This window comes from Fringilla coelebs, assembly GCF_963513975.1.
Source record: "Fringilla coelebs genome assembly, chromosome: 8".
Taxonomy (NCBI): domain Eukaryota; kingdom Metazoa; phylum Chordata; class Aves; order Passeriformes; family Fringillidae; genus Fringilla; species Fringilla coelebs.
This window is the reverse complement of record NC_140066.1, coordinates 17041109-17067638: the sequence shown is the minus strand read 5'-3', so window position 1 is coordinate 17067638 and position 26530 is coordinate 17041109. Positions and strand designations below refer to the sequence as shown.

Here is a 26530-nt window from a genome sequence, read left to right as displayed (position 1 = left end):
GGGAACACTGGGGATGGCAAACAGGAAGGATAGCATAATCTCAACTGGCTTGAATAGGACTCTAAACCTTGCAACAGTTTGCCCAGATCACCTGGCTTTTGACACTTTGCAGAATGGAGAAGAGGTTAGTGTTCTAACCACCCACCTTTTGTGGAAGCAGAACTTGAAGGTCGCTTGAGACCACTCAGCCCCTGGAATGGGATATCTCCACCTTCCAGCACACTCTTGTAAATCTGCCTTTCATTCTCCAAGGCAGTAGGGTCCCCCACAGCTAGCTCTGACTCCCTCTTCACTGCATGGTAGTTGGGTGAATAAGTGGAGCTAGAATACACAAGAAAAAGGAGAGGGACACCAGGAGGTCACACCTGTTTGCTGAGAGCTTAATGTAAAGTAAGAGAAAAACACACTTGTGAACACAGAATAGACTGTGCATGAAGAACTGGTGCTGATGAAGAGGTTATGACTACATTGCAATAGTGTTCTGCATTTGGCACTACCAAAGCATCCTCCACTTGAGGGTGCTCTCCAGTCTTAGTCCCCCAGGAAACAGGCAGCAGGAAAGCACTCCTCTATTTTCCAGATGAGACACCAGCCACAGAGCTCATGCATGATTTCTTTGCAGACACAATGAAATTAATTGGCTAGCTGGAAGTACACAAAACCTTCCAGCTTCCAGCTTTCTCTCCTTAAACACTAGCCATGCCTGTCCCATGCTTACAAAGCACAGCTGCTCAGGGGGTCATCTCACCCAGTTGAGCCTCCCAGTCAACACTACAGTTCAAGATTCCCTGACCAGCTTCTGAAGCCCCTCAGTGAGGACTGTGCAGAGAAGCAATAGTAAGGGATAGAGATTTAACACTGTTTTAATTGCCAGGGAAATTCCCAGATGCACACAATTCTGTTCAGCTTTGCCAGAGGCTTCCCCTACAGGGAATAAAAAATCCTGGACTTTAGGTCTACCATGCATATATACAAACAGAATGATGTTAAAATGTTTGTATGAATGATGTTAATTTCTTAGGTTTTTAAAGACTGGAAATTATAGCGAATCCCTTTTCTAGTCATGAACCTAAGCACAAGTATATTCACACATCTGATTTCTAGATTTCCCTTTTTTCTCTCCAAAAGAATAACTGACAATGCCATTGTATAAATTGCCTTTCCAGCTGCAAAAAACTTACTAAGCAATCAGGCAGACTGTTTTCCTAAAAGCTAAGCTAAACTGATACCAGTTCTTGCGCTCAACCAGGATCTTCAAAATAAGATGGAGTCTCACACAAAGCTATTCTGAGGCCAAAGCAAGACTGCTGGAAAATTTGAAAAAATAAAAATACACAGATTTTCCAATTAATAGAAATATTTGACATCCTAATGTCCAAGAGTGATTCAAGTTTATGAGACTTTGGAAATGTTTGCGGTTATATCTGTTTGTTGTGGATAAATTGGTACATGTATCTGTTTAGTTTGGATAGATACTGTACTTCTGGGGTAAAGAGAAAGCTTTAAACACATCAGAGGACTGGCTATGGAGGTGGAATTACACAATGTCTGGATCACAAAGATGACTTTAGTTTCTGGGCAAGGAAAACCAGGTCATATGCAGTCCCATAAATAATTTTCTGGAGGAAAAGCTCTTGAAAAGCACCATGAAAGAGAAAGGGAATACTGTCAGTTTTTCAACCTAGACAATGCCCAAACAGACCCACAGCTACAAAGCTGTTGTTCATCAGCGATACCTCTTTGATAAAGAGTGCATCTCTTTGTCAGATACCTGAGGAAACCCAGCCAGTTGCTGCAGAGAATAATGATTACCCTGAGGTTAGTTGTTAGCCTAGTGGTTAAAAAACAAAGGGTTAAAACAATCCTCCTTTGGGACTAAACCTGGGGGAGATAGAGGAGGCATTTGGTGAATCTCTTTACTAGCTGCTCCCTTATTCAGGCCAGCAAGCCTGTCTTGGAGCCCAAGCAGCCTGCAAGGGCAGGGAAAAATGTGCAACCCTACTGGGCCTCACTCTTGTGCCCCATTTCCAGCATACGCAGCTTGCTTCCTCTCCACTGGCATTCCTGAATGCTTTGTGTGGCACAGAAAGTGCTGCCATGAACAGAAACCCTACCAGTTGCTTGCAAACATATGATATTTATGCTAATCTCTGAGATTTCCATTTATTTTTTTGCTCTCTTCCTATAAAAATAAAACAGTTGCAGTGGTTGTGTGGGTTTCCCAGTAGAATGAACACAGACAGAAGGAAACTGTTGAAAGAAGTACAGAAGACCTCTAAGGCCCCTGGAGGGGCAGTGAACACACATGGTATTAATGGACATCTGGAGGAGAAACTGCCTTTTTTAACAAACCATCCTCATAGAGGGGATCACTGTGCCTATGGACATGGAGCATTCAGTACAATTACAAGGAGCAGTAGGCCCACAGTAGGGGCTGGCTCTGTGACTAAAATAACTCAGGGTAACTCAAGTAACTCAACACAACTCAGCATTTTGCTCTGGATTTTGTGTGTGTGTGCTCCTCTTCTAAAACAAATCAACTCCATGTACAACTCATTTACACAGAATATACTGTTCATTACATATTCTGCTGAAAAAGCAGTGCCCAATAGATCTTTGAGAAGTATTGTTACTCCTACCACTGTTCCTTTCCCGTAGGCTGGAAAATTACTGCCTTTCATCAACTGCATCCATCTGATCTGGTGCACGTAACATGGAATATCTATCAGCAGCCAATCTATCACACATGTGTAACAAACAATTTTTGTGTATTCCACACAATAATGTTACCTGCGTGATTATACAGTCAATTTTCAAAATTCATCAGATGAAGTTAAAGGTCTGTTAATTTTTTTAAAGCCACTGCCTAGCACAATCAGGAAATCTTACTTAGACAATGCAATCAGTCATATAATCACTTCAAAACACATTCTGGAGCAAAAGGCAAACAGTGTACCAGAACATACCTAAAGCACACATATAATTCTTATGGTACATGCATTTGTCTATATCCATCCCCCAAACATTTCCAATGTCCAACACCCTGTCCTACATGACCTCAGATTTTAAAAGAGACATCAACAAGCAATTGAAAAACTTACTAGGAAGAATGGTCTGTGGAAGTTTCCAGAGGAGTAACACCTGCTGTATTCTGCAAAAGTCCAAACAAAGGAGTCATTGATATGCACTTACATGTGAGGAGAAAGAAAAAGGCTTGCTTAAGTAATTTTCCATCTATTGCTTCAATATTAGCCTATAGGAGACATTGAGGTTTAAATCTAAATGCAATTTAAGCTGTCAATGTCTTTGCAGAAAAGCAACAATTTTCGTGAGTTCCTTCAGGGCAGTGACAGGTTTTTAGCACAGCCGATGCCTTTTCGCAGTGCCTATTCTTTTGTCTGCAAATGAGTCATTGTGAATAAAGCCAAAAGCAAGAAGAGATAACCAGCTGGGCCATGACCAGGAGACACATGCTCATAATTATTTCCCCAAGCTTTCCCCCAACCGGTCACTGCCCGCCTTTGCTTTAAAGGTGTATTACATTTCTGCAGCACAATACATTCCTCAGCGTTCAAAAAATATCAAAGCTCTAAAAAGAAAAGCGACGTTTCAGTTCAGTTCCCTTACTTAAGAGAAGCAATGCCAGCTGCACAGGTTCAATAGCAAAAGCCAGTTCTTAGCCGCTTGCTTTAAATCCATCTAACGCTTCTTAGACATGTTATTTAAAAATTGAAGGCAATTTTAGAAGCAATTCTCTATTTGGTGTCCCCTCATCTATGTGAGGATTTCTATCTAGGAAGAAAAAGCAAATCTTGGGTTTGAAAAAGCAGCTTTTCCAAGTCCTGGTGAAATGCCGCAGCTTAAAAAAAATCAGCAACAGAAAAAAAAAGAAAAAATGGCGTGTTACCAATTAATCTATCATTTCATGGTTTGAGTGCTGCAGACCCTCGAAGCAGCAGCAGCAGCTGACCTGCCCTAGAAGGCCATGGCAAGGTGCAGCATAAGGAAAATTGTGTAAAATCTCTCAGGAATATCCAAAATCTTGGGTAGGCGTGAGCTCCAAGCAGACAGCAGGGCTTGTAAGAAGGGAGACTAGATGGCAACACGCTTGAAAGGCACGAGATGATGACGTGACACGCCAACCAAGAATTTTAAGCTGATTGCTGCTGCTGCCTATTCATGTGAAAAATAGAGAGGGTTTTTTTTGCAGACACTGAACTCTAAACCTGAAATGGGGACTGGGATGGGGGTGGGGGCAGCTGAATGCAGACGTGGTGGTGGGGTGAGAGATGAAATCACTGTATCTGAAATGGATTTCAAGCTGGATTCTCAGCATCACATTCTATTATTTCTGACAGCAACACAGCAAGCCATGCAGTCAGAACGCTCAGAACCATTATTTATCCCAACCTCATTTAATAATCATCCAGCAGTGAATAGATTAGAGCAGAGAGTTTGGAAACGGGGATTGGCAGCATGAAAAGAATAGGAAATACCTTCTGTGGCTTTTTATGTGGTGCTTTATAAAGCTTCTCCATTTTTTCTAAATCTGCCTCTAACTCAGTCTGGTAGAGGTAGAGGTCTTTTTCTAGATCACTCTGGTTAAAGAAGGAGAAGAAGAATGGGAAAACAATGCTTAGGGTTAGGGGAAACCAAAGGAATGTTAATTTTGAAAAAAAAAGAGAGGCTTTTTAATTGAAAAAGAGGAAGGTGGTATGGACAATACACAGAAAATCACTAGCAACAAATCATGTTTCAATCATTATAGAGAAAATAGTTATACGCAATTAACATTAAAATCATGAGATGTATAGGCCTGCTAGAATCTATTTCTACAAACCATAAAGTTATAAAACCCACCTGTAAAGAAAAAAAAAGATACTGTAATAATATGCAATATGCTGTTAGTACAATTATCATTGCAAGTCAAGATAGCAAAACAACCACTCTAAATTATGGCTGATTATGATTTAAAAATTGTTTATTAAATCAATTTGCTAGCTACTTAATTGTTAGGCTAATGAGCTCAAGCCCAATTAAAAAAGAAAATCACTCACAAGCACACAAAACCCAAGCAATGCTACAAGAAAAAAAACCAAAAGAAAACCACATACACACATATATACGCGCTAGATGCTTAGTGCAACGTACGTGAGACACAATTACCTTTCTATCCTCTCTAGTAAGGATAGAGCAATCTCCAGGAGTATAATCCCAAATCTTTTTTGGAGGCTGATGGAAAGCAGAGGAAGGAAATGAGGAAATGAAGATAAGGAAAGACATCACAGAGAATATGGAAATTGGATTAGAACAGAGGGGAAATACAATAGGGAATTTGCATCAACACTGAAAAGAAATTATAAAATAACAACAAACCACAACAGAGAAAGAGAGAGAGAAAGAGGGATAAATCTGCTATAGCATAAATATCAAGAAATCATGGGGGGGCAAAAGGGAACATACATGCAGTGTGGAAGGGGCTGTTTTCAGTAATGCTTTCAGAATTTTTTTTTGCAAGGTGGTCTGTGGGATTTTGGACTCTCTAGAGGGTGCCCACAGCTGTTGGTTAAAGCATTCTTAACCAAAAAAAAACCCAAAACAAAATGGGGGAGAGAACCACATAGTCATAAAAAGCATTTGTTTTGCTCATTCTTCTTTTCAAAAGGAAAGGGTAAACCAAGGGCCTTTGATAAAGAAAAGGGAAAATCTTTCTCACTTCCATCACCGTATGAATACATACCATGTGAACAAATGGCTGATTTTCCCATGGTGGCATTGTGGGGCAATGAGAATGCAGAGTTGTTATTTTTTATTTCACTGGTTTGGGGGTTTGTTTGTGGGGATTTTTGGTGGACAGAGTGGGACACAAGAAAGTTTGGGAACTATTTCAAATTCATCCTACAGTTAAAAGGGCTGAGTTCAAAATGGATTTTTTTTCCTGTTTGGATGAACCTGTAAGTATCAGGCAGGATTATTCAGAGTAAAAGACTGGACTGCACTTCCATTACTGGAGCGAGCAAAGCTACAAGAAGCATGTTTTTTGGGCTGTGGCAACAAAGCTCAGAAAAGGCTTGCCAGCCACAAAAGTCTGAGATGGCATCCTGAACTCAAGTGCACTGTTTCTGGAGTTCCACATTCAGGAATGGGCATAGCTCTTGGGGAGCACGGCTGCATGGCTTCAGAACTGAAACAAGTTCAAGGCAGGCCTTATAAGAGAGCAGCACTTGACAAAAGGGCCCTGAGCAAGGTGGGGAATTTGTCACCAGAACAGATGTTCTGCTGAACATGAGACAGATTGATTGCCCTGAGATACCCTCTTCTGGAATAAGGCCAAGGCTGCATGACTAAAAGCACAAATCTACACTTCTAAAGAACGGGTATACCCCCACATGTAGAAAGGGCCAAGGGCATAAATGCTTTTCTTTCTTTGACACATTTTCCATTAACTCATGCCAACTCAAAGGACTACAGATGACAAACTTTCACTCACTGCAAAAGCAGATGTCTATTAATTACAGGGCAACAAAGATGAACAGGTTTCTTCTCACTGTGGAAACCTTAAACCATGACAAGTTGTGAAGAGTTAAATCTTTACATTGACAACACTTAAAAGCCTCATCAAGGTGAGATTTTTCTGACTTTTACTGCCTAAACATTAGGAGGTCTCATCTCAAACACTGCTGAAACTTCCTTAGCTTAGGATGGAAGGTCCATAGCTACAAAACAGTTTTCTATGAAAGACTGGACTACTCAACCAATGTACACCTTGCTTTCCAGCAAAAATTACCCTATTTTTACAACGTGGTCAGACTGAGCGCACAACTCCAGGTAGCTACATTCTGTGCAGAGGAACTTTGCCTCTTCTGCCAGAACAAAAACTCAATTTAAAGGAAACTTGCTCTCTGGTGTCCATGTGCAGTTGCCTTTGAAGACAGTACTGAACCTTAAAAAAAACTTATTTGTGTACTTTGTTGTACACACATGGAATCTTAGCAGCACTCAAAATTTGTGTGCATGGGCCTTTGACTATTGGCCACAAGGGGAAAGCAGAAATCAGAAACCATCACTATGTTTGAATACATGTGAGAGGCTGATACTGACCCTCTGGTACAGTAAGAGTAGCTTATTAAACAGTATTTAATAGTTAAATTAATAGTGTTTAATCAGTAAGAACTAGGCCATAAAATGCTTTAAAGTCACATTTTTTCCCAGTAGCCATGACCACTGATGTGTTCCCTCCATCAAAATGTTCTTTGTCCTACTGAATAATTAAGCTTTAGTTCATCTTTTCCAGAGGGGAAATCAAGGGGTTTTTTCTCTCTCCACACATAGCAACACAGCTCCATTTGAAAAGAAAGAAGTTCTCAGATTCCTTTGGTTTCAGGGACGGGCAAGGGATGTTCAACACAGGCTAGTGCCCCCAGTTTTATGCAATGGGCAGCTCCATGCATAAGGAAATAAGCAGGAAACAAGGTCATGATCTGTTTATGGAGAGCTGGAAATTACTGACCTACAGTTTACAAGGCAGGGACAGGAATAAATAATTCTCCTTGACTTAAAGCTACCTATCTGCCATCCTAGATCTTGTTAGGCAGAAGGAGAATAAGGGCTTTGAATAAGGACTTTTAAGAACGAGAGCAGGATATTATTTCTAACATTAACAACAAAAATGCAGTTTGCACTGTGGTGTGTGAAAAAATATTACCTTGTTGATAGATAGTGCTGGAAGGTGGGGAATGTTTGTAAATGGCTTCAAAACACTAAAAGTGGCCACAGAACAGCTGCTTTATGTTAGTACCAGGATGACATTATGTACAATCACATCTTTAAATGAGTAAGGCAGCTGTTTCAGATTTAGGGCCTAGGAAAGAGATGTGACAATCATAAAAAAAAAAAAAAAATAAAAAAAGGCAGGTTGACTTCATTGGTCATTGCAACTATCAAACTTACCGGTTTCCCAAACTCCAATTCCGAAAAGAATTTATACCAAGGTTCATTCTTTAAATCTATCTCTTCTGGGCTTATATCCCGAGTCTAAAGGAATTGGTGATAGGGGAATGGAAGAAAGAGAAGGATAACATTATGCAAAGAATACACGGAAAGGGACTGTTAGAGATGCAGATCCTATGGCTTCCATTTTAAGATGTAGATATTTAGCCTTACAATTTGGTATTTCTATTGCATGTTTCTCATAAAGGCCATGAACCGCTTTGAAAATATTAGTTAGGCCCAATAGCATCATTGGGACCAATATGAATATGAATGAATTGCATTTTACAGGTCAGGAGACCCACAAAGAGAAAGAAAGATTATGCAGTTTGCCCAGAGTCACAGGGAGACTCAATGGAAGAGCAGAGAGTCCAGCAGTCCTACTGTCAGACACTTTTATCAAGTCAAAAGCTGCATATACTTTATTATTATTATTATTATTTTTTTAAAGGTTCATTTGGTTAAAAAAAGAGAGACTCAGTAAGACCTGAATCAAATACTGCATCTTTAACAGCACATGAACATGTGAGAAACCCTGTTCTGTACACTGCAAACAGAGTGGAAGGTGGTTTTCTAAATCATACAAGACACATGTCAGAGAGAGCGCACCCTGAAAGACCTCTGAAAGGATGGATAGAGTGACAATATTACATGTTTCTTCACAAATAAATGTTAGAGTATCAGACAAAACTACAATGAAGGAAAATCAGACAGGACAGAAAACAGTACAGCTGAAAAGGAAATTCCCTTTCATTCATACCATCTGTCTTAATGAAACAAAAAAAAATTGAAGTAGTTGTAGCTGTTTGAAAAGACTGCTGGTGAGGTAAGAGAATAAAGTCCATTGCTAAAGCTTCTGAGGTACCACTCTCCAAAAGTGTGAGATAAAAGATATCTAGCTAATTCTTGCATTTCAGTATACCTAGTCAAAGGCAGAGTGGATCTCTGTGCATTAAAAATATACACACATTATATCTGCTGTGCAGGTAAGATCCCAAGCGCTCCATCACAAGGAAGAAGGAGCCCCACAGACACACAATGTCCTCATGGAAATAATTTTGTGATGGGGTTACTGAGGCAGTTGACAAAAGTGCTGGACTTGGATGTCCCAGATTCTGCCATAGCCATTAGCACCACAAAAAAAAGCTCTAGGAAAAGAGCTCAGGATTGATACTGAATGAGAGGCAATGCATGATAAATAATTACATCATGTTTAATGCCTGATGGCCTGGAGAATGATATGGCTATTTCTTAAAGGCAGAAAGGAATCAATACCTCTCTTTTTTAATTTACTGCACTCCAACTAAAAGCACTCATCTTATATAACTGTGTTTACATTAAAACAAAGCCCAGGGATATCAATAGCAAGCTATCCATTGCTCTGAAATGGTTTTGGGTTGGGATTCTGATAGTCACAGCTGTGGGTGTGATTACCAGGAGATATTCACAAATCTCCTGCACCTCCCTGAAAGATGCAGTCACTAACCACTACAGTACTGTTATATTTAATGAGACTGATGGAGACTGTGAAGCTACTATTCCAAGGCCTTCTTTTGTCTCTGGTCTATAGCTTCAAATGAAAGCTCATAAAATAACATTGGAAGTAACATAGCTATTACTTTCATCTTGGTTTTGATGAACTCTGTACGTAAAATGTTTTTCAGTTATGCTGATGATGGTTCTGCTTGTGGCTTTTAGACTCTGATTCCACAGCTCAGTTCAGTACCTGATGAAGTCTGAACACGTAAACAGTGCCACTGGTGATGACAGACCTTTTGCAAATGCTTAAGTACACAGATGAAGCCGGCTTTTTGCCACAAGTTTTAATCTTGTCTGTTTACCGTGAGACAAAATTGATGTTTAAGTCAGCGGAAATCTGGCTCCAGGATGGACTGCAGGAATGGAGGTGTCATACCATGTTCAAACCACTTCTCACTGGCACTTCTCTAATGGGCTGAGCCAACACCCAGTGGTATCAAGAGGGAGTCATCCACCGCCCATTGCAATAGGCACTAGGATCATGCTCCCATCAGGAGCAACTTTGTTGAAGTCAATGAAGGGACACGGGTGTGAAAAGAAGTTGGTTGCAGCATCTTCAAAAAGTGATGGACCTTGATTACACTTGGAAGGAAAAAAGAAAACCCACCAAAATACTAAGGAGAAGCATCAGGTCCCACAGACTTGATTCTTACATTTCTATTGATTTAAATTGCTATCCACTCTTGCGTAAAATCCTAGACAGGTTTTTCAGGAGTATTCCTTTATCTATTCCGTGCATGGATCAATGTCTGAGCTGTTAAGGTACAAAGTCCAGTCTACATTTGGAAACTCACATTCAGTTAGTAGTTCTAATTGAATCCTTCAAATTAATGCCTTTATAGAACAATTTTATCTTTATGCACTATCTTTGTACACTACTAACAACATTCAGTATTTTCTAGCAGTTACAGTGTCACACTTGCACCATGGAAGGACACCTTTAGTGATCTGTGCTGATTTATACTGGACTGGCTGATGAGGTTAGCATCACCTTTCTGCCTGTCCCTTGTCAAGTATTCTCAACCAAAGCTGAAGAAAGAGACTTTTTCATGGCCCTAGCTGTCACAATTCACAGCACTGCTTACTAACTCAGACTGAAATTGGTAACAGCTCACTTAATATGCCAGGTTACATTCCACCATAGCTGGAGAGCTCACATTGAGTCCTGCCACAGAAGTGGTGAGATCCAGCTGAGGAAAAAAGCAACCCAGAGAAAATGGCCATATCCTAATGCATCTCAGAGGCATCTACTGAGGCACACTAAAGGCACTCTGAAAACTAGTTCAGTGTTTAAAGCATCAGAGGAACACAGAAACTGAACCTGCCTTCTCTGTTGCATAATGCCTTCAACCCTCCTGCATCAGCTAATTCTGTGCCCTAGAAAAAGTACAGCTGGCAAAACAGCTGCTGAACAGGTCACAGTGTCAAACATGGATTAAAAACCAGGGTTAGTGATCCATACTTAACATGGAAAACAACATGCCCAAAAGGAAAGAAGCCTCTCAATCCCCCCTGGATCTTGCTTTAGAGAGAACAAAAATGTTAGGAAGTTATGCAGAACAGTTTTCAGAAAACATCACACGAGCACTGCAATGTCAGCATAAGGAATCCTATTCAAATAGTACCACACAAGCATTTAGAGAGTATTTCATAATCACAGGATAAAGCCACAAACTAGGATAAATCAAACATTACCATCTTTTCGTTGTTCAGAACAGAGGACTTCCCTGGCTGATAGTCATAAATGCTCCTGGGCTCTGCACGGTATTTTCTGGTGTCCACCTTCTTGTCTGGAGGCTCCCAGTCAGTCCTGGGGAAAGAAAGATCAATTACCCCAAAATACTGTGATTTCTGTGGAGATAATCTGATGCTTTACCCCATTAATTATAGTTTAATCAGGGTACATTTTTTAACCTAGGAAAGGAGACTGCTACAAGAGGAACAGTTCAGATAGGGCTCCAGACAGGTATTTGTTTATCTATCACAGGCAGAGTTGGAAACAGCTCAGCTGCTGAAACAACTGGAGTGAAGGGGGGTTATTCTAAGAACTTTCAGTAAACTTCCAGACTTCTAAATCTTTCCCCATTGGAAACACCTTAATGATAGGCTTCAACGAAGATCACAAATATAAACATGTCCTAACTTTAAGCAGAACTCAGATTAAATTGCTTTTGCTAAACTTATGCCTTTTAGCCACATCACCGATTACCTGATTACCACTGCTCTGGATTCTGAGGGCACTCTGGATTCCAAGAGGAGATTTCTTCTAGACACATGAATGAATTATCTCAGGCTCTATTTTAATATGGCTAAGAATAGTCCATTGACTATCCAAACCACTATAATTTTGTGCAGTGCCTACAACACCACAGTTGAAACAACAACAGTCACAAAGCATTCAGGGTCCATAGGCTACAAGGTGCTGCTGGTCTCAAAACTGATATAATCAGACACCTAATGCAGAATAACAAATGCTCTCCAAAAAGCCGAGAAATCAGCCCTTTTAGGGTGATAAACTAATTCTGATTTTGCTTTTGGCATGTTGTCTTTGATCGACAATGAGTATGTGGATTCATCTCACTCAGAATTCATCAAACAAAACTGAGGCATCTGTGCAAAACTGCTGCTCCGCGTTTTCTCTCCCTTACCCTTCTGATCTGACTAGGATGGAAACAAACCACTGAGCTACCTAAACCCTCTCCACTGGCAGAGAAGAGACAAAGACAACCCATTTAATTGTTTTTCTTTCTAAAGTAAGGCAAGATGACAGCCAAAATGATTGGCATACAAACAGTGCACAAATCTCAAGGATGATCTTTCCTGTCCAGACAAATTCAATTGCTTAAGACTCCAAACACAAAGAAAATTCTGGTGAGGCACTGATTTGCTACTAGATAATAGGAAGCATTAATTATGGTAATCCTTTCACTTGCAAGAGTTTTCTCAGAGGGCAAATACACTACATCTTCAATTCCTGCATAAGGAAGTCACTTTCTATCAGTAAACTTTGTCTCCTAATCCAGTGACCCGAGATACTAAAGCAGATATGTCAAATTACAGCTTTGCTCATATAAGGCAGCAAATGAAAAACACTAAGAGAATGTAGAAGGTGGTAAAGGAGGGAGGAGAGTTGGGAAAGTTCAGCAGGACATAAAATATTCTTTGCTCATTCTGCTTTCCCTTCATGTGTACATGCATTCCTTACTGTTACAAAAAGGCTTAAAACACATGGCAATAAACAAAGCAAAAGACCAGGAGGGAAGTCATCTTGAAGATAAGAAATGACACTGCTGAGTAGAACCTACCCCAAGAAAGTTCATATGGGTAAGACTCCTCAAATATGGAAAATATAACTAAGTTTTTACCAAGACTTAACATAAATCCAAATTTTGCTTCTCCACAATTATCACTACTTGTTTGTATTCTGAGGTACCTTTACAGAGTCACACTGAGCCAAGAGTTTCCACTGTGCCTATGTGGTAGGCACTGTATAATCATGACACCCAACTCATCGCCCAGACAAGAGACTATGCAACAGACAGTGTGATGCCTGATGTAAAAGACAGACAGAATGGGGGACTTGGCTGTGACAATGAAAGAGTCCACTGCCACCTAGTAAAAGACTCAGAGTAAAAACTATATATCCAACTTCCAAAAAAGTTTAACTGGAGTTATGGACCTAAGGCTTCCACTTTTATCCCCTTCCCATTGACAGCTTTCAGATATTCTTCCAGAGCTGATCTATATACAGCTTAGCTCAGATCACCTTTCCGGGCTTGACTTCAGCCCTGAAGCACGGTTTGGCAGTGGCAAAGTGGCAGACCTCTTCACAACCTTCTCTGAATCAATATTGTCCATCTCACTCTTGGAGCGGGGAACTTGGCTTCTGCCTGTAGGAGAAATCACATATAGGAATATTGGTGAACTGGATAGGAGGCAAATAAATATATGCTTTACATGCCCTTTCTTTTTGACAGATTAAACAAGAAATGTGAATTACTTACTGTCCTCAGAATAGGAATAACGAGGAGAGAATGAATCAGAATCTTCATCTGAAAGACAAAAGCATTTTGCAAATGAGTTGAAAAAGCCCCAGAGAAAAAGCACCAGAGACCCTTTAATTTCTTCTACTAATGCATCCACCATAATTTGAGTGATAAGCCCAATACTTACAGCAGGGAGAGGATCCTAAAGAATAAAATTCCAATGAGGTTAAAATTGCATTTGAAAATAATCCTAGATTAGATATAAATATTAATATACTATTTACACTAATACCTTTCTCCAGGCTCTTGAAGTACTTTAGAAAATAATCCCTTTTTATCATAAAACTCCTCTACAGCAAGGGTTATAGATCCACTTTATCAAAAGCTGAGAGACAAAGAGAGGATCCAAAAGCCATAGTTTATGATTAAAATAACTCATTAGGTACCAGACACAATAATACGGCAGAGGAGCCCGGCTGACAATCACATATGACTCTTGTATTTAGCTATTAGAGAGCATCCAGAGGAAGGCAATGAAGATGGTGAAGAGTCTAGAGGTGAAGCCACATGAAGAGCAGCTGAGGTCACTTGGTCTGTTCAGCCTGGACAAGAGGAGACTGAGGACAGACTTCACTGCAGTTACAGCTTCCTCTGAGGGGAAGAGAAGGGGCAGGCACTGGTCTCTGCTCTGGGGTGACAGTGACAGGACACAAGAGAATGGTCTGAAGTTGTCAGGGGAGGTTTAGGTTAGACACTAGGAAAAGGTTCTTCACCCAGAGGGTGGTCAGGTACTGGAACAGAGTCCTCAGGGAAGTGGTGACAGCACCAGCCTGACAGAGCTCAGAATGCTCTTGGGCACATGGTGTGATTCTAAGGGGTGTCCTGTGCAGGGTCAGGAGTTGGACTTTGATGATCTTTGTGGGTCCCTTCCAACTCAGAATATTCTGAGACTGCAAAGAGAATTGTGAGCCAAAGTATTACTTATATCTCTGCAAAGAAACCACTAAATTTGACAGAGAAAAAGACATAAAAACAAAGAAGATGAAGCTAGACTCAACTAGATTAAAAAAAAAACCAACAAAACATTTTTTAAAAAGTGTTATGTGAATTTAGTGATGACAATCAACAGCTTGACACAACTTCTAAATTTTCGCTCATGGAGGACATTGACCAGATGCTACAGCCAATCTCATCTGCTGGAAAAAACCAATTTGGTTAACACAGCTGACCTGAAGTTGCACTCAAGCCTTCATCAAGCCTTTCAGGAAGGCTCAGAGTAGTCTAAACCTCTAACCTATCTGCTTTAGTTCTCCTGGTGAATGAATTAGAAGGTTAAAGTTCCAAAAAGATGGTTATTAAGTCTTAGTATGGCCATCATAATCTTCAGGTTAAGAAGGCCAATTCCCATGTTTTAAATCTTACAGACAAAAACCGAATATGCATATTACACTGAACTGTTGACAAAAATTACTTGTATTCTTAAATACAAGTTTGATTTACTCTGACAGAAAAATACTTGGTAAATCACAAAACTCAGTAGTCCCTACAAGTACAGATAAACAAATGTCCAAAACAACCTTCACAGCTATTCACCTCTAATAATCTTTAGTGCTGTTAATCAATAAAAGATAATTATACTTACTTACTTGAAAAGAAATATCAACATTCATTATTGCTCATCATTCAAACAAGAAAAACCATACAATAAAAATTCACTTCAGATAATGGCTATTTTTTCCAATTTCTTATATTCTAATATCTACAATAATGAGAAGAACAGGTATGTTTTGTCTCTGAGTATCTTATGAAGAAGAGTGTCTACATTTCTTTCCTTTTTATACAAGAAATACTGAAAAAGAAATCTGGAGTGGTTTGATAAGATTAAAGAGTAAATCAGAATTGAGTATTTAAACAACATCTTCTGTTTCTCAAAGCTTCATTCTATCCATGGGACTCTACTTCTCAAAGCAGGTCATCACAAGTTTGTAACTTCAAAATCTGATTCCTTTAAAGAAGAGAGGCTGTCTCCCTCTAGGTGGTAGAGAATCTGCAGGGTTGGATTTCATTTCATGGACTGGACCTATTCGGTATGGTTTCAGAAACGCTGAATATTTTTGAAGGGAGCCCAGATCTTGATGTTTCTAGGAGATCTTAGGCATCAATCCATTCTGACATTAATTGTATGAAAGTGAGGCTCCAACCCATCTCTGTATAAACATTGCCACTGATTATGGATCTTTGAAGTGTTTTCTAAATATGAAACATGTCCTACAACCTCTCCAACTCTTCTACATCATCAAATATTTTGTATTTCTTATCAAGAAAAGAATCCAAGCAAATATTAGAGAAATGTTTCCCAATATATTGAGAATAAAAATTAGTGTTTGGCCCAATAAAATTTCAACTATATAAACCAGCAAATTACATTTATATGCACATTTCTAAGTGCATAGGAGACATTTATGGGAGAACAGACTCTTTAACATGTTGTCATCATGGGGTTTGAAAACTATGTTTGTCCAGATGAGTAAATGGATTTTCAAACCTCATTATTAACAAGAAAATATTCTCTGTAAATTAATTACTGAAACAGTCTCTCTCACACACATACCCACCTACCATCCTGCCAAGAGAAAATCAATTACCCTGCATTACAACTTGCAAGACAGGCTCTTCACCTAATATATTTCACTAAGAAATTACCAAGTATCTTAAATACCTGTATGACGCTTCATCCAGGTTCCTTTTAACAGTGAAATACACCTTACATTTCCTTGCCTTCTTTGAGTATCTCAGCTCATACTGCATGCTTTCTTCTTACACAATACCCACCAGATGTTTAATACAAATATTGAATAAAATGATTAATTAATAGTCTCACCAGGGTTGGCTTGAGGCACAGGCTAATTAGGCAAGTTCCTAGATTGCAGGATCTAAAGTGTCACCAAAGCACCAAGGCTGTCACCTTCCCAATCAGGAAATGTCTGTATACCCAATGTGTGCAGCAGATTCCAGTGTTTCTCATATATAAATATTTTGCACAGTCACACAATTATCACTGCAACAGATGCTGTTTCACCATCCCTGAAATATGACTGCAAAGTGCTCTGATTTGAATATGAAGTTTAAAGGAATCTGCTGAGAACATGAAGAGATAAGGTGTTGTTTCAATTTGCAAGATGTGCTGATGAATCCAAACTCTTTCCTTGCCTAGATATGCCAAGTGTACCTAAGACCAGCCCTGAACCTATGCTATCAAGTTATTTTTATTTTAAAAGATTACATTAAGGGACTGATCCAAAACCCACTGAAGCAAGTAGTCTTTTTACTAATTTGCTTCAGTGACATTCTGGGTCTCGCCCTAATACTATGTTAATGTTAAAAACCAAAAGCAAATAATTAATGAAATGTATTGATTTAGAAGGGTTGGGGGGGGAGAAATCTCAGTTAAACCCATCTTTGCACATAAAGTCAGCAGTCTAGACATGTTAAATAATCACTGCACACGCAACTGATAAGTGCAGAAAACCAAGCAAACCCCGAGTTTGCAGCATTAGTCAAATACTAGTTACAAAGCCAGAGGAGCACTGCAAAGCCAAAAAGGCATCATACAGTCAAGGCAATGCTTAGAGTGCAGCAAATCATTATGAGGCAGCATAAAGCTCAGCAACTAGAAAAAACTCCAGGAAGAAAATAAATTGATAAGGCAGCATTTGTGCAGAAAAAAATAGATATGGACCTTTATTATTACCTTCTGAGATAGGACTAGGAGTAGACGCAGGAAACTGGTATGTAGGAGAATAAGGATTGTCTTCTGCAGCAGAGAAAAGCAGTGGCTTTTGAGACTATCCACAGTGAAGTGGAGGTTCTGATTCATTCCCCAGCTTCTATCAGCATATGATTTTATTCCCTACCTTAATAACACTAGGGTAAATGGTATTGTACTTTAAAAGAGATTAATGGATTAACAAAGATTTAGTTATTTTATGCATCACACAAGAAAGTATACTGGGCATAACTGAATTTCCAGACAGTGTAACAGAAAACTAGAACCTGAATCTAGTTATTATTAGGGCACTATAGTACAGTTAACTCAAAGCACAAGACAACAGATACTTTGACTAAACTTCTGGTACCTTCAGGTTTTTGCTGGATTTCAGGAAGTTCAGGAAATGTGTAGGTAGGGCAATAAGGGTTTTCTTCAGGATTGTCTAAGGAGAGGAACATGATTTGCAAAAAAGAACAGAGAGGACAGATTTTAAGGGGGAAAAGGGTGAGCCAAGAATCCATTCAAGCTGACTACAGTCCCTCTCATGCCAATGTTCTAGCATAAAACAAACTAGAATGCCTCTTTGTTCATTGCTGCCTTGCATGTCTGGGCCTTGGGAGAGATCCTGGAAGCCAAGGGGACTGAACTCATTCTCCTCCATCTGAGCATGGGCTTTAGATGAGCTAAAGAACCTCTGTTAGGAGCAGTAGGATTAGGAAATAGTTCAACTCCTCCTCATCCCATCTAGTGCAGCACAGCATTTATCTATGCATAAAGCTCATCAGGACAGCACCTGCAACAGCAAATACAGCTCCAGTTTTGCATGCTCTGCATTTGGTTCCAGAAGCACAGATCTGAGCTGCACTTGCCTCCGTGCCAGGCTCTTCAGAGGGTTCAGCTTGCAAGTGCTACTGCAGACATTTCTCACACAGAAAATTGTGAATGTATCAGCAGTCAGGCATAGAAGTGTCCCAAGGTGGGAATCCCCTGAGAGTTCACCACTGTGAAGTTTCTAAGTGCTCACCACAATTCTAGGTTTTCAAAGAAGATTAGGGTTTTGAAAAAGCAGAGTTCAGATTCTGAACTGACCAAAAATTAATGGAAACCCTTCCACTAGTTTCAGTGAACTTCAAATCGTGTTTTGTTGTGCAGGTACTAAGCTTAACAGTGTAAAAAGTTTCCTCTTATGCACAGAGAAGTTTCAGAGATAACCTGCTGTATTTTAGAAGTCTGTGGATTGGGTTAGCTGGTAAAACTGGAGATCAGGGATCTATTTTCCCTTAGTATGGAATTATTATCAGTTTTTCTCGTCTCAAGCAGTACAGTTGGTTTCATGAGGGCGCTGCAGTTCGCCTTTCAGAACAACTCAGACCTTTCTTTGGACTTCATTGTTCTCCTGCCTTTGACTTCAAAGATTTCAAATACATTGGTTGAGTTCTGTGGTGCAGAGCACAAATTAACATGAAATGCTTTTATTTAACATCCAGTAAAATTCTTCATATGGATGAAACACAATGTCATCAAGGTGGTCTTTTAAAATAAATAAAAACCATCTGTGCTACAGTACCTCTATTTAGCTTGTGGATCTGTCTGAACATCGTCTTGTACCAGTCCTTCGATCTGTCTGTATTCTGTTGGAAAAATAAATATACATAGAAATAATCAACAGTGACTCTACCAGCCTTTCAAAGTTAGTAAAAATCTTCCAGCAATGAAAAAAAATTACACTCTATGTGAAAGATGCATCATTTGACTATCCTGAAATATTAATTATTTCACTCAGATATATAATCTTATATGACATTTCACTCAAGTAAGTAATAATGTAAAAGCTTTGCAAAGGCAGGTTGCAACCTCTCTAGAACTGCAGATTGTATGAAATATTTTGTATATTAATCTGGTTTGACATCCAAACTTAAACAACTTTCCTGTTTTAGTCATATATACCAATTTCCTAAGTATTCAGTGGACAGTTAGAAACATTGAGTGTCTAAGTCGTTCCAGAAACTAGTTGTAAGAGTAGGTTAATAATTCTTTTCATAATTTCCCCTGAACACTGAATGAATGCAATCACATATGAAGGAGGTATCTGCCTCTAAGATGGCTAAAATGAGACAAAACTCTCCTTCAGCTGCTAGATGGGAAGGAAACAGAGGAGCAGAAAACATTATTTTCAGATATTAGAAGAAAGACTAATTTTTAATTTTCTTTTCCCTGAAGCAGCTGAAACAGGTCATAGATAGCAAATGGAATAATTAATCGTAAAATATATTGGAATTAGAATTCTATCTTCCCTTAAATGTCTGCAGCTTCAGTGAGTTCCCTCAGTCCTAAGGTAGGCAGAATGTAGCCCAGGCTTTGTGTACCAACCACATGCTCAGTGTTTTACCCTCAGTGGAATTCCAATGTCATCGACAGAGGTATCAGCCATGTAGGGAGGGCTCCTGACAGCGCTTCTCTTTTCCTCCACTGCCCTCTTCTCGTTTGGCACAGTCTCCTGAGCCGGCTTGTCCCGCAGAAGTGCTGAATCAACTTTATCAGAAACTAATCTGTCTGGCACTGAATCTGGAAATGACAATGGGGGATTTTTACATCATCTCAGCATTTCACAACATCACCATATTGGGCTCTCTTAAGGCAAAAATTCTAGCAAGTAGTTGATGAGACAGACTGTCACTGCTGGTTGTGATTAGCAGCTACGCTGAAGGAAATGTCCCAAGAAAATGTCCAATGCCAGCAAAGGCAGGTGAGCATTTCTCAGGTAGTTATCATCACACATCTCATGACAGTCTCAGCTGTCATAAGACAATAATTTTGGTTTCAACAATTGTTTCTTTTGACTAATTAATAACTCTACAATGTCAGTCTTCATCAAAAAGCACCTGCAATACAGTCTCCTGTACATCTTTTTTCTGCCAATTTCTACCTAAATGTGGTAGTGGTGCACTACTTTTTAACAGACTGCATTCACCTGTCTGACAGTCCTATTTGTTGCAGACAGTATATGATGTTTCCAATTCATTTCCACGCCCTAATCAGAGTGTGTAAACAACAAATGTTGTTTAAGCATACATATGACATGATTGTACAGGAGTCTGCATAAAGATGGAGAGAAAGAACTAACTTCTTCAGATTGCCTCGCTTCCAAATTGGAATTCCTTGACACTGCCCAACTGACACCCAGAGGTAGCAGCAGGCATCACCAAGGGACTTCAGATTGTTCTAAAGCTCTGCTCTGCAGAGCTGCAGCACAGCAACCCTTACACTGAGAAGGTTTTTTTCCTACGTGGATTTCCTGCAGAGGAAACACCTGCAATTTCAGTCTGCCTCATCAAGACTTTTGCAAATCCTATAATTTTTACATCACTGCATGCATCGAAGAGAGAAAGATTTGTTTACTCACATGCACATCACCATTCTGCCCAAAGCCATTAAATGTGTAGAAATCTGATTGGGGCAGACAGTGGAGGAAAGGCTCGTGCATAGCAATGCATTGATCTGTTGGTACCATAAGCAAACACAGTTCTGCCCTGCAAAACTCAGAATTAAAGGATTTGTGTTTAAAAGCTTGGTAAATTTTATGACTTAGGACAAACAGATGAGTAATTTAGATGTTTGGTATATTTCTTTGCAGTTCCTGGGCAGTGTGTTTGCTAAAGGCACCCCACAAGCTATCAAAGCAGCAGCTTTGCTCCAGCAGAGGCAGCAGCTGGGGGGTAGCAGACCTTTCACATCATACCTGCCAGGCTACTAAGCCTTTTTTGCTGTTCTGTGGTAAAGAAAGAAACAAAACAAAAAGAAATACAGGACAAATGTGTGAGACATAAACAGCAAGTGCTCTGGTGCTGCATTTCTGACAGGCAAGAAATACACTGTAGAATGATAGCAGTTGCTGGAGAGAATCTGTTTTCAAATACCCTGCCAAAGTGACAGCCCACAGTCCCTTCTCCACATAGCAGCCTCGTGGGATAACAAAAATCTCATGATGCAGTGACCAATACATTTGCAAAGAGCACTTATATTTAAATTTTCATTTTTTTCATAACAGCAGAATAAACATCTTAAAACATTGGACAGGAGACAATTCAAAAACCAGTAAAAATTCACAGAGTCAAGCAACTTGATAACTAACTCTGTTACCATTATCATGAAGGACATTTTGAAATAATACTGCTGTAGCATTTCAAAAGGATATAGGAAAGGATAAAGTCGTTGTTGGTGCTTGCTGAGTCTCATCACATATTACTGAGCCACAGATCCAGTGATTTGTGCACAGACACAGCTTGAAGGCTTTGGTTCTTGAAACAGTCCCCTTGGTTAGAGGCTTTTCATTAACCAGTTCCTAGACTGGAGTATCTGTGGTATCTCTCAGCAGGTTTTACCACCCTAAAGTTAGTGCTTCCTAAAAGGATGTCTAAATGATTTACTCAAATCACAGGGGAGTAAACCAAGAATGCTTAGCACTCTGTTCTCTGCTTTTTTTTATTCCCTAGCAATGAACTATTTTCTTTAAAGCATGAAAGCCATTTGAAGAGAATAAAATATTTTACTGACATAAAAAGCACAAACAGTTTTGAAAGCTCATATTGTTAGAGCACAGATTAAAAAGGTATTAAACACACCTGTTATATATTTATAATAAACCATGCCATGCAATGCCTGCACAGGAAATAACTGTGCTTTGGGGTGGCATAGAGCACTTGCCAAGCAAGTCTGCCATAGTAACAAACCTCCAGGTGTGTGCTGTTTTCTGGAGGAACCCACCTTCACCACATATTTGTATTAAGTGGATCATCTCAGCAAGGGAGACTGATATTTCTCCTCAGTGTAGCTCCCTCACCAATATCTCTGAACTTGGATCTTCAGCCCCAGCCCTCTGCTCTGCTGATGACTGATGGCAAGCTGCTGCTGTACATAATGTTCACCCAAAAGCTGCCAACATAGGAAAAAACCCCTGCATGCACTGGGTCAAAGGAAGGGTCAGCACTCTGAGCCAGAAGAATAGATGAGAACCACCTGCTGCAGGGTTCACTGGAGTAAGCAGGCTACCAGGAATAGCTTGCTGTATTATAACAAACTGCAAGTGAGAAATGCAACAATGCCCATCTCTTGAACTTGGGAGGAAAAAAATATAAGTGACAATGGTGTCACCAAGGAGAACTGCATTGAATCACTGAGATCTTCTGACAAGAACATGTAGTTTAAGGAGTCAATGCCTGAGAGTTTTTTCCTCTTTCCCGCAAAGAAGAGAATATCATGAATTAACAGACTTTTTATGAAAAAACTCAAATGTGCTTTTTACACAAAGGGGAGATTTCCTTTTCCCTTCTATCTCTGCGATGGAAAGGGAGCAGCCAATGGACAGAAGCAGAAGGAGCAGGAGATGTCTGCTGTTTCACTCTCCTGCCTGACCAGAGCCAGACTGTAGCCCCACTTGCACACCAGCAAAGTGAAGCTTTCACTCCTGATCTTGTGTTCTGGGACTGTAAGCAAAGGCCAAAAACTTGTAGGCTTCTCAGATAAAGGGTCAAGCAGAGGGATAAAACTGCTGGAAAAAAAGAAGAAATAATTTATAGATGCCCTCGGAGGTGCCCCAGAGCAGACTGCACTGGAGGAGACTAAGACTTGAAACCAGTAAAAAAAAAGTATTTGAGAACATGTTTGGTGCAAAAGAAAGGTGTTGAAAAGAAAATTTGCTAGAAATAAACAAGGGGCTCTGAAACTACTTGTTGATATTACTGAAATCCAGGAGAAAAAATTCCAAGATCTTTCATCTCAACTTACTGAGATCAAGCAGACAAGAAAGGATATAGTCTACTTCATGTGTTTCAATTGCCATTACCTGTTTCTAAGTCTCTGATGGCTCCAAATCAAAGGATCTTATATGAAGATTAATGAACTAGCAAAGAAAGTACAAGATAGTAAGAAGTAATAGTAAGAAGTAGGTGTTGTCTGGTACAACAGCCACTTCAGAGAGTAAGAGAGCTAACTCCTTAAAAAGCAATCAATAATCCACTGAGGAGAAAGAAAGTCACATCATTTATCTGGAAGACTAAGCTACTGGAGACCTCAGACTTCTTGTATTAAAATGACCTTAAAATTTTTAATTTAAAGGGTATTTCAGAGCATAAAAAAGGAATTTTCACTAAACAACATGACATGAAGGAAGGTTCATCTGGACATGAAGGAATTGATGCCAGCACAAAACAAAATTAACTGTTCAGGGGAAGGTGGAACTTAACCTAGGAACAATATATGCCATGAGAGCAACCTAGTCTTGAACAGATAAGGTTTATAAGGATGAAACCAAATATGAATCATGTCAGCCAGGACAGAAATTCAATAGATAACTAAGGTCTGAGAACAATTTAAAAATACTAAGTTAGCAGAGAGAAATCTTAATGCTACGCTGGGATAAATCCTAGATAGGAACGGAAACATAAGGAACTGCAGGAAACCCTCAACACAAAAAGAGATGGGAAATGTGCACCTACAAGAAGGCAACATATGCTGGGAAATGAAAGAACATTACATTGGAATAAAAGCATTAACAGAATGTCTCAGACTCAAAAATAGGTTTGAGGCACAAGAAGAATAAACAGAAACTAGTAATGATCTTGTTCTTTTACAAAATAGGCACGATGGTAATGAAAGGGCAGGAAAGATGACACATCTGATTAGAATTTCCATTCTGCATTTGAAAAAGAAAAGAAGAAAAAATGTATGATGTCTTACTTTACCTGATAGAGAAGTACTTTCCACTACAACAGCAATTAAGGACTATGCTGAAGGACAACTACTGAGGTCAGATAAAAATGAGCAAGTTCATACAAGCATAGTAAGAGTTTTAGAGCAGTTTTCTGCTCTGAAGGGAACAGTTCTGGAGATTGGACCATCCATCCTTGATATGTCTTGGAGCACAAAGGAAATGCCACGGGACAAGGAAGAAAGTAAGTGTTGTGACAACCTTTGAAAAAGATTAGTCTGATGGTTGGGACACCCATCTGTCAAGTCAGCAAAAATGCCATAAAAATGATTTATATGGGATCTTCTAATAAATACATAATCTGACACATACAGTGTCAATCAATACAAATTTGTGACTGTGATGCCTTGTCAAAGCAACATGATACATAGAGATGACAAGTTTGACTAATACATACTGAAAAACAGGGATTATTAGAATGATGTACTTCACAGACATGATCAAATGGCATAACTGGCCATGACCAATATCACAGGAAAAAACATGATGAAAAAAGGCTCTTCAGTCTATCAGGGTAAAGTATTGTGAGTGCTAACGGTCAAAAGATATTCAGACAGGAGAAACTGTTTACCATGAAGATAATTAGTAAACAGAATAATTTCACATCAGTTCTCTCAGACTCAGCCTGTATGTATCATCACATGATATGACTTAGTCTCTCAGGCTCTTAAAGTCTACAGAGGGAAAATATCCTTGTGTTCAAATACTCCAAATTTGATGAAAAAAAAAATAAAGAACAAAAGCATATCCCACCTCAAGAAAGTCAACAAAAAGCTTTGAGATTTAAAAAGGCTGCCTCAAATCAGATTTTCTCCTCTTGAAGCAGCTGAGGAATCCTCATTTGGAACCACATGAGCAAAGCTGTTTCAGATGCTAGCAAAAATGAGGAGATAATCCACTCATTACCCTTTAAATCTGCTGGGCTACAGTGAGAACACTATTTTCAAGATCAAAGACTGAGGCCCGTTTTAAAAAATTAATGATCAAAATTCTCTATTAAATTCTAATTATCAAAAAATCTCATGAGGGACTGCAAAGGAGCACATCAATGCTGTAATTAAAATGGCTACAGGGCTTCACTCTGCACTCTGCATTTTCTGAATATTTTTTCCTTTGAAAAGGTAAACCACAGCAATAGTGGCTAGATTCCTGGAGCTTCTCAAGTCCACTAGAAATCAAGGCAAACTGGACTGCATCTCTGTGGCCTGTTACAGGCTACGGTCTTTAGTGCTGCACAACGAAATGGGAAGCTGTGGTAATAGCCATCAGGAGAACTAAAAAGGAGAAGCAAAGTTTCCCTCCAAATCCAGAGGTAAAGAGATGGAGCTATCTATGCGGCTTGTATGGGAAAGGTGTTGATTCCTGGGAATTCTCAAACAAGGCTGTTTTGCTCATTTGCAAATCCAGAGCTCAAGGACTACTGCAGTATGAGTTTGAGTTGATCTAGTTACAGGCAGAGGAAAGAATTGCCAAGATCAAACTTGTGGGCAAGTAGATTATTTACTATTGAGTAAATTCTGCTACAAATTCAAAGGTCAAATCTCTCCCACAGTAACAGAAAATACAGCTGCCTTTACACTGCAGTAGCTGAGAAGTAGCATACCACCTTTTCAAGCTACCTTGTTTCTACAGAGAGATATACAGGAGCATACAACCCTTTCCACCACCACAAGACACCTGACAGCTGTTACCTTGCAATAACTTATTCATATGTCCACAGCCCAGGTAAAAACCTCGCCCCAGCCTCAAAGAGCTTCTGATCCACAGGTTTTAAATAGAAAAAACTTATCACTCTCACTTGCCTGCTGTATGTTCCAGTCACTAACACTATTTTGAGGCAACTTTGTTAGTTCTTAGTAATCTGGACGTAATTATCAACAGCACACACATTCTCCAGTTCCTTGTAGCATAACAGTTTGCTCATTTGAGCCAAAATGATCTATATGCAAGTCTCCTTACCTCGATTGTGCTGCAACAGGACAATAGTGGGATTGACGATTGTGGTAGAAGGATAGGCAGAGGCAGACTTGTTGATGGAAGTGATGGAGGTTGGATAGTCAGTGCCAGGCTGGGGCACTTCATTTAGCACAGGACCTGGGTCCTGGAAAGAAGAGCAACACATGAGTAGCAGCATGCCAGTGGTGCTACACAGGGAAAATCCAGGAAAAACCCCAACATTTTAGGCTGAACGAGAAGCATAATCCCAGCAAATTTTAGTAAAAAAAGCATAAGCACAAGTATTACCCCGCTCCTTGTACATACCCTGCTCATTGTTAATGAAATTAGTTTGCTTAGGCAGTACTATAGTTATTTGGTGTTGGGTTTCACAACTCCAACCCCAAAGGAGGGCACTAAGTTCATCTAGCGGACACTTTGGAACAAACACAAGGTGTCAGAAATGAGCAAATCTAGTTTGGGGAGGGGGGAAGATGCAGACATCTTTCCCCCAATACATCCACACACAAACACTTGTTCCAAGAG

The 26530-nt window shown here is 39.6% G+C and overlaps 1 protein-coding gene across 33 annotated transcripts in view; it reads right to left on the bottom strand.

Moving 5' to 3' along the window:
- Window positions 1-26530, bottom strand: part of SORBS1 (sorbin and SH3 domain containing 1) — a 161465-nt gene that overhangs the window by 24677 nt on the left and 110258 nt on the right. For 23 of the 33 annotated variants that reach the window (XM_084210796.1, XM_084210811.1, XM_084210791.1 and 20 more), the window contains 14 exons: window positions 26009-26150; window positions 21023-21052; window positions 19673-19848; window positions 18851-18914; window positions 17651-17725; window positions 17254-17328; window positions 13533-13580; window positions 13295-13418; window positions 11224-11338; window positions 7951-8034; window positions 5167-5232; window positions 4497-4598; window positions 3102-3151; window positions 146-321 (listed from right to left, as the gene is read on the bottom strand). In XM_084210796.1, coding sequence (XP_084066922.1) covers window positions 146-321; window positions 3102-3151; window positions 4497-4598; window positions 5167-5232; window positions 7951-8034; window positions 11224-11338; window positions 13295-13418; window positions 13533-13580; window positions 17254-17328; window positions 17651-17725; window positions 18851-18914; window positions 19673-19848; window positions 21023-21052; window positions 26009-26150 — 1327 coding nt within the window. The remainder of the gene's footprint in view (window positions 1-145; window positions 322-3101; window positions 3152-4496; window positions 4599-5166; window positions 5233-7950; window positions 8035-11223; window positions 11339-13294; window positions 13419-13532; window positions 13581-17253; window positions 17329-17650; window positions 17726-18850; window positions 18915-19672; window positions 19849-21022; window positions 21053-26008; window positions 26151-26530) is intronic. The other 10 variants (XM_084210802.1, XM_084210806.1, XM_084210794.1 and 7 more) reach the window with 4 other exon arrangements.